Source organism: Mercurialis annua, linkage group LG4 (genome assembly GCF_937616625.2).
Source record: "Mercurialis annua linkage group LG4, ddMerAnnu1.2, whole genome shotgun sequence".
NCBI lineage: Eukaryota > Viridiplantae > Streptophyta > Magnoliopsida > Malpighiales > Euphorbiaceae > Mercurialis > Mercurialis annua.
In genome coordinates, this window is record NC_065573.1 from 25,085,131 (window position 1) to 25,093,567 (window position 8,437).

Consider the following 8,437-nt stretch of genomic DNA (forward strand, 5'->3'; position numbering starts at 1 on the left):
AGAGTAAACCTTTTTTTATATACCAGTGACCTAAGAAGCACGGAAACTTCGACAAAGTTGCGTTTCCCGTTTCGGAAACGTTTCGGAAACCGAAAACTCTTGGACACCCGTACGAAACGTTTCGGGCCGTTTCCGTAAATAATAAAATTAAAAATTTGTAAAAAAATTAAAATTATTACCCACAAATAAAAAAATCTAACTAGTTACTATAAATTTTACATTCGCATTGCCCACAATACATCAAATATACTTATTTGTGTTGAATTATATTATATTTTTTTATATATTTATAAAGTTTTAAATATTCAGTATATTAAAATTAATTATTTTGTTAATTATCATAAATATTTAGATAATATTTTTATAAATATATCCCTACATTTTTGTTATTTACACGTTTCCCCCACGTTTCGTGTCCTTCATTTTAAAAAACTTTCGTTTTCCCGTGTCCGTTTTTCCGTTTTCCGTTTCCGTTTTCGTGCTAGCTAGTGACTTATAGTTTAAAATTCAAATGATATAAACACTGTATAATATTCTATTAGACTCATGGAAAATTCTTGCGTAGACCCGGTTCTTGAATTTTCCATGCATCTATCCAATGAGATGTTAGAAAATCTAACATAATTTTTTCTCTTCTCATTATTTTTTCTTTTTTCTCCTTTCTCTAACACTTTATTGGATAGGTCAATGAATTTTTCATGAATCAGATATAGGTAAGTATTTCCCTAGACCCATAAGTTCAATTTTTTCAATAAACATCCTCTTTTTTTATTGCATAACTAAAAAAATTTCTTTTATAAATGGTAAAGTGATATATTCCTTTAAGTGATCGACATTTATATGCTATAGGCTCCTAATTGCGAACCCTTGAGAATGGCATCACAAATAGCATTAATATAAGACAAAATGGTGTTATTTATTCATAAATTTAATAAAATTGATAAAAATAAATATAGCATGTTCTGTTATTTTATAAATTTTAAATTCTATTAATAAGAACAAACAAAAAATTAAAGAAAATACTTAATAAAATTATATATAATTCAACCTACCATAGTAATTTTATGACAAATTAGTTTATATTTTTTTTGAAAAAAAAAAATTAAACACATCAAAAGGCCCATGTATTTTTAATTTTTTTTATCTAGTCTCTCTTTAACGTTTGGTATTCAATCAGTTATGTACTATTCATTTTTTTTTAATAGGTCTTTTTAACCTTAATCGCCGTTAAGTATTAACAATGTCTATGTCTTAAATGACAAAAGACCCACATACTTTCAGGTTTGTATTTATCTGCTCCTTTTTTGAGTTTTTGTATTCAATAGGCCCATGTGCTTTATAATTTTTATTTATTTGCTCCATCTTTAAATTTGATTATGTGGACAGTAGCAAGCTAGTTGAAAATTTAAATTTGATCTCACGTGTGTTTCACGGAAAATCTAATACACGCTCGTTTTCCATTCAAAAAGGATCTAGAAACTCAAAATAAATTTAGTACAGAGACTAGATAAGACAAATAAGGGTGAGCATGGTTCGGTTTGGTTTAGTAAACTTCAAAACCAAACCATATTTTAAGAGAAAATATAAGAACCAAACCACGCCAAATATTTATGTAAAATTTTGGTTCGGTTAACCAAACATTATCATCGGTTTTGGTTCAGTTCGGTTTGATTAATATAGATTTAGATAAAAAATATATGTATAATTATACGTAATAATTAAAATCATATATGTATCTACAAACATATTATATTTATATATAAATATTTTAATAAATAAATTTTATATTTATTTATACATATATAAATATTAATAAAAATAATATTATTGTAAACTTCGGTTTTTCGGTCGGTTCGGTTAACCACTAATTGAAACCAAACCAAAACCAAAAACCATACTTTTTTACAATTTGAAATCAAATCAATCCATTTTAACCATTTTAACCAAACCAAAATTAATTTCGAGTTGGTTCAGATCGGATTAATAGTTTGGTTCGGTTTTTACTCACCCCTAAAGACAAACATTAAAAAAAGAACTAGATCAATAAAACTTTAACAAATTAAAACGGGTTGGCTTGGCCGATTCCTCAAATGAGGAAGAATTTGGCCAAAACATTATAAAATTTTCTATAATAATTTAATAATAACATACAGATTCTCATAATAATATATACATAATTTGTAATTTTTTAATTATAAATTAATTAATCATAAAAATAAATTAAAATACTGAGATATATATTTTTTATCAGTTGATTTTTCATATTTATTTATTATTTTAATAAATTTAAGACTCGCTGAGTCAATATAACATACTACCAAATTATCTTTTAAGTATTAGTTACACGTAGATAAAAATATTTTAGATTAAATGAGCTATAAGTAATTGTTTATGTTGTAAACTGATACGTCATTTTTATTATATTTTTTGTTTTAAATTATTGGTCACCTTTTATTTTTAGCAGACAATTTAAATATTAATTTTTTATTAATTTTTTTTATAAATAAACATCATAATTTTTTAATAAGTTGATTGGGTCATATTTTAATGTTATTTTTAATATCAATATAAAATAAAATGAATTGGTATAATTATTTATACGAAATACATCGATAAAGGATTAATATGTTATTTATAAATTCAGAAAATTGAAAAAAATAATAAAATCAAAAAAATAATTTTAATAAATCTAATTAATTTGATTTTAGTATTACTATTATATTTATTCAAACGATTTATTATTTTGATACACAAGAAGTATATAATACCTAAAATTAAAATAGCGGGAAGATGAGCTTCACAGATAACCTTCCCATCAATCTACATCTAATCTACCTAATTGTTTGGCTCCTTTGGTTAAACCGAAAAGGTGCCACCACTAAGAACTAATATTATTCATCTTTCACTATCATATACTTTTTACTTTCTAAAAGGACATTTTTACTATTATCTAAAAGAAAATAAAATATCGAAAAGAAAAATAGTCCACTAGAATTTTTAAGTTACATTTTAGAGTTTATTTCAATTGACAAAAGAAAATTTAATCTTTAAACTAGAGTTTTTAAGTTATATTTTTTTTCCTATTAAATCAATGGTACTCTTTTCATTCTTTGATAACTTTCTTTGTTTAATATTAGTTTTATTTCTAAATATTTGTCATTCTCATACTTCAACAACCTATTAAATGTGTTTTTTTCTTATTTATTTTCTTGATCATTAATTTAGTCAATAAATTTTGAATTAAAAACAGTAATATTATCATCTAAACTTTTTCTTTTTCTAAATTAGACTAATTATTAAATTAACCAATGTGTATGTATAAACCTTAAACGTCATTTAAAAAAATAGAGAACATCAAAATGCAAGAAATTACTAATAAGAAGATATCCTCATAGTATTATAGAAGTAGGCAACACATTGAACCACCAAAGCACAAATAGAAATCATAACAAAAAAATTAACAAGTTGGAATCGACAATCCCATTAATTTTTGATTTAGAAAGCAACCCAATTATTAATTATAGAATAAAAATAATGGACCTAACAATTAAACAAATAAAAGGATATTTCTTTATGTAAAATGGCCATGTGGTTGAAGGCCCCAAGAAAACTATAAAACGAACTCCACAAAGACTTGCTTTACTATTTCTTAATTGACATATACATCAATAACAAGTGTGCATTATTGCATCTTCACATAGAGAATTATAATGGGACCCAAATCTAAAAGGGCAATTAACCTACTAACCCTTTTGTGTTTTCTTTTGGACATTTTAACCAAAAGGGTACCCTACAATTCCTTTGTTTAAGACAACTAACCCTCCAAGAGGGAAAAGAAAAATGGAAAAGAGAGTAATTTGTGCAAGAAATGATGGATCGAATATACTAAGGCTTTCTTTTAATTATAATTAATTAAAAGAGGATTTTTTTTTGAAATTTAAGAGAATTATTAGGACTTAAAAGGTGCCCTATGAGGTATGCCTTTTCTTCTTCTTGCACTAGAAGTAGGAGGTGGAGGAGGCGTAGGCGGGTAAATGTCTTGTTGTGACCCTTCACGCAATTCTTCATCCTCTCTTCTTCTTTCCATTAATTCTTCCTCATTCTTAGCCTCTAATTTAAAGCTTGCATCCCCTTTTCTTTTTATTCCTACAACCTAAAAATTCATTAACTTTTTTTTAAAAAAAATTAATCATGACCTAATTCAACATGTACATGTAATGTGGATGATATATATAAGAAAAAAACATATATGTATGTCACCCATCATGTAAAATGCACATATGATAATGATGATGGGCATTGGTGCATGAGAGTTGTTATGATATTGATAGTTACAATGTGATGATGGGTCATTCGAGAGTGGGCAAAGATGATGAGCAAATTGTGACCATATGATGTTTTCTTTATGATAATCTATGTCGTTTCGTTTTTATTTTTCATTCAGTATTTTTCGTTTTCGTGCTATAAATTAAGGAGTGTGAGATATTTGAGCTTATTGTATTAAAATGAGAGAATGAATAAGTAAAGAAGGGAAAATTAATTAAATTAAAGTAGACATATAAACAAAATTAATGGTGAGATGAATTAATATCTTACCTTACATCCCAATGAACAAAAACGAAATGTGTCCAAAAGGCTTCTACCACAAATTTCACAAATGTGAGCAACTCCTTTGCCAGATTTTGGTTGAGGCCTTTGATTCAGAAACAAAACTCTAGCACTGTTTATCACATAAGTTTGAACTCCACTTATGTCAATCACTTTTTGAATCTCTGAAACTCTTACTACATCATGATATGAAGATCTCCTTATCTAATAATAATACCCAACAATTTCAAGAAAACCATCAACAAAAATATGATAAAATTCAAGAAAATTAAACCCAATTATTAATTAATTAATTAATTACCTGGATTACTTGATGATCTTTATGTCTTGAAGAACGGCAGTAGAAACAAAATGCGTCACCACTACAATCTAAACAAAACATATTACATTCACTTCTTGCTGCATCTCCATGTGTTCTACAAATGGAGAAGAATGCTGTGTTTAGCAATGACTCTAGCCATGGTGGAACCAACATTTTTGTATCCTGTTAATAATTCACACCATTACTCTCTTGACGATCAAGAAAATCAAGAATCTAGATTATTTTCAACATTTTTACTAGCTAAAATAATTGTTCAAGAATTGGTTTCTTGAAAACAATGCAGTAATCAACACAGTTAGTAAGAAATACACACTTGATGATCAAGAATAGCAAGAACATTAAGAATCAAGATTATTTTTAACATTTTTCACAAGATAAAATGTTCAAGAATTGGTTTCTTGAAAACAATATAATTAACACCACCGACTTGACGATCAAGAATTCAAGATTATCATTACCATTTTTACAAGCTAAAATGTTCAAGAATTGATTTCTTGAAAACAATGCAATAATTAACACTAATACCCACTTGATGATCAAGAATCCAAGATTACCATTACCATTTTCACAAGCTGAAATGTTCAAGAATTGATTTCTTGAAAACAATGCATTAATATTCTTGAGCACAAGACTCAAATCAAAAAGATGACAATAATGGAATTTTAGAGAGAGAGAGTTTTAGAGAGAGAAAGGTAATGAAACTTAGAAATCAACAACAAAACAAGGGCTATAGAGAGTAAGGGACAAAGTCACAAAAGAGCTGATAATATTGATAAAACAAATGAGGTAATACTTTTGGATTCAACGGTTGGAATCTATTATGGTGGCTGAAGAATTGTTTGAACCGTTCGATGATCAGAAAAGGATGGGTGGGTTTGGCGCTTACGCTACTTTGGATCTTCTTTGCGTCTCTACGTAGGCACAAGGTCGGCCACTTGGCTACGCATTATATATTTATGGATTTTTATTACTAGCTGTTTACATTAAAGATCGAACTGCTAATTTGGTGCCACGTGTTTTTTGTTGTCCAAGTGTCATGATCCTAAAGGGCCAATTCTTTTTATTCTTGATGTGGGATCCCAGTTCCTTATTCTCGCTGTTGCTGAGGTATTCTTGTGTAACCAATGCATGATAGTAGTATAAAATTTGGGGCTTTTTTTTTTTTGGTTTTGCAATTAGTATTATAAGTTAGTAGTTGAATTTTAGGATAATTACACAAATAGTCCCAATATATTGAAATCATAACGAATCGACCTCCATTGAATTTTTTCAATAAAACTAACTTTAACAGTTTAAAATGATTAAAAGTAACAGTGGATTAGATATGATGTGTAAAACATGGAAAATAATTAAATAAACTTCTTCTCTAAATTTATAGTATATAATCAAATAATTAAAAAGCTAATTAAGTTAGCAATTTTAGTTCATAATTTTTATAAAATGATACAAATTTTTTTTTTAAAAAAACTATTGCATCATAAATATTTTAAACATAAAATAATAACTTATTATTTTATATAGGCTAATGCCTTAAAAACCTCCAATCTTGTAGCCCCTTTTTGATCTTAACTAGACGTTAAAAACTTGTCAATTTCAACCTATTTCACATTTTATTTTTTCAATTGTACTTCAATTTTTTAATTTTTGTAATTTTTTTTACTTAAATGATAAAATCATTCAATTAAACATGTTTAAAGATTAAATTAAATTTATTTTCATTAAAAAAAAATACAAATATGTCCTTTATTTTTAAAAACTAACTAAAAATCATAATCAAATTTAAATTAATTTAAATTTTTAATAATTTAACTACATTTAAATAAATTTTAAACATGTACAATTAATATATGCTATACATGAAGAACATTTTCAAATTTTTCCAAATGAAAAAGTCGTCTATTTAATATTTCAGGGTACAATTGAAAAGTTAAAGTGCGAAATAGGGTAAAATTAACAACTTTTCAACGTCAAGGTAGATTGAGAAGTGGTTGCAAGATTGAGAGTTTTTTTTAAGGTATTAAGCCTTTTATATATAATGAAGACAATACTTTTTGTAATTTTCTATTTTTTTTAAGTAACATTTTTTTCATTTAATAAAATATTTATAAATATAAATATTAAACTATTCAAAAATATATATTTATTAGACATGTTTTATAAAAATTAACTTTCAATTAAAAATACAACACAATAGGTGTTAAACATATTAATTTTTAGACTTAATGCCTTAAAAAATCCCGACCTTTCATCTCCTTTTCAGTCCTACTCTGACGTTGAAAAATTGTTAATTTTACCCCAATTTGCACTTTTTCATTTCAATTGTACCCTAAAGTATAAAATTGACCTTTATTTATTTGACAAAAGTTCAATAATTTTTTTTAAAATGGTCAATTTAATACAAAAAGTTAATCTAATGCAAAAAGGGTTAGTTTAGAGAATTTTTGCCAAATAGAAAAAAATCAATTTTATGCTTTAGGGTACAATTGAAATGAAAAAATGCAAAATAAGATAAAATTAACATATTTGCAACGTCAGGGTAGGATTGGAAAGGAGATGAAAGGTTAGGGTTTTTTAAGACACTATTTTCGCATTACGTGCTATGCACGTAGCTCGTAACGTAACTCGTCAATGAACATATTAATAAATTTATTATAATTATATCAATTTTTTATTTATAATTAATATTAAATTAGTTAAGAATTTTTGTAAAAGTAAATATAATACATTTAGTTATTAAAGTTTTTTCATACTGAATTTATTCTTGTTTTGGTTTTATAATAATCATAATTAAATAATTAATTTAACTTTATTAATAATATTTTTAAAAATAATAAGATAGAAATTTGAATAATAATATATTGACCAAATACAATATTTTAATTTTATAGTTCAATCAAACTAAAAAATAGGTATTTCTACTAATTTGGAGACAATTTAGTTATTTTTTAAATACTAACAACTAAATTAGAGATAATTTAGCTACCTATTCTAATTAGAACTTTAATAACAATAGTGATTAATTAAATAACTAATTAATTAATGATTATAAAACCTTTATTTAGTAGTAAATTGAAAAGGATTATTCAGTAAATTTGCTTCTGCCTCCCATCCGTGCTTTTATATATAGTATAGATTAAGCCTAATTTTTATTATATTACAATTTTTTTATTAGCAAATATTAGTTATTATTAATTTGTCATTGTTATTAATAACTTTTAATATTTTATATTTATCAATCAATAATTTCAAAATAATCTAAATAAACAATATAACATATACGTGTCTAGATTTTTCGTTATCATATAATATTTTTAAAAGTTTATTTATACTCACAAAATTTCCTTTAAATTTACATAAAAAATTTACCATGCAAATTATTTTTTAATTTATATAAATATATATTAGATTAAATGAATTATACCAATTTTTTTACCACATGTGTGCTGAATTATTAACTTCAAATGAATTCCTCTCAAAATCAAAGTTCTATCTCTAACAATAACTATA

The 8,437-nt window shown here is 25.3% G+C and overlaps 1 protein-coding gene across 2 annotated transcripts; it reads right to left on the reverse strand.

Moving 5' to 3' along the window:
- Positions 1 to 3,613: 3,613 nt before the first annotated feature.
- On the reverse strand, positions 3,614 to 5,826 carry LOC126676348 (protein RGF1 INDUCIBLE TRANSCRIPTION FACTOR 1-like). 2 transcript variants are annotated; one of them, XM_050370533.2, is made up of 4 exons: positions 5,389 to 5,826; positions 4,910 to 5,092; positions 4,597 to 4,812; positions 3,614 to 4,153 (listed from the first exon to the last, which is right to left on the reverse strand). In XM_050370533.2, the coding sequence occupies exons 1-4, from the start codon at positions 5,389 to 5,391 to the stop codon at positions 3,950 to 3,952; spliced, it is 606 nt and encodes a 201-aa protein (XP_050226490.1). In that variant the 5' UTR covers positions 5,392 to 5,826; the 3' UTR covers positions 3,614 to 3,949. The 2 variants fall into 2 exon arrangements, with proteins under 2 accessions (XP_050226490.1, XP_050226489.1); XM_050370532.2 differs by having other exon boundaries at positions 5,491 to 5,825.
- Positions 5,827 to 8,437: the final 2,611 nt, after the last annotated feature.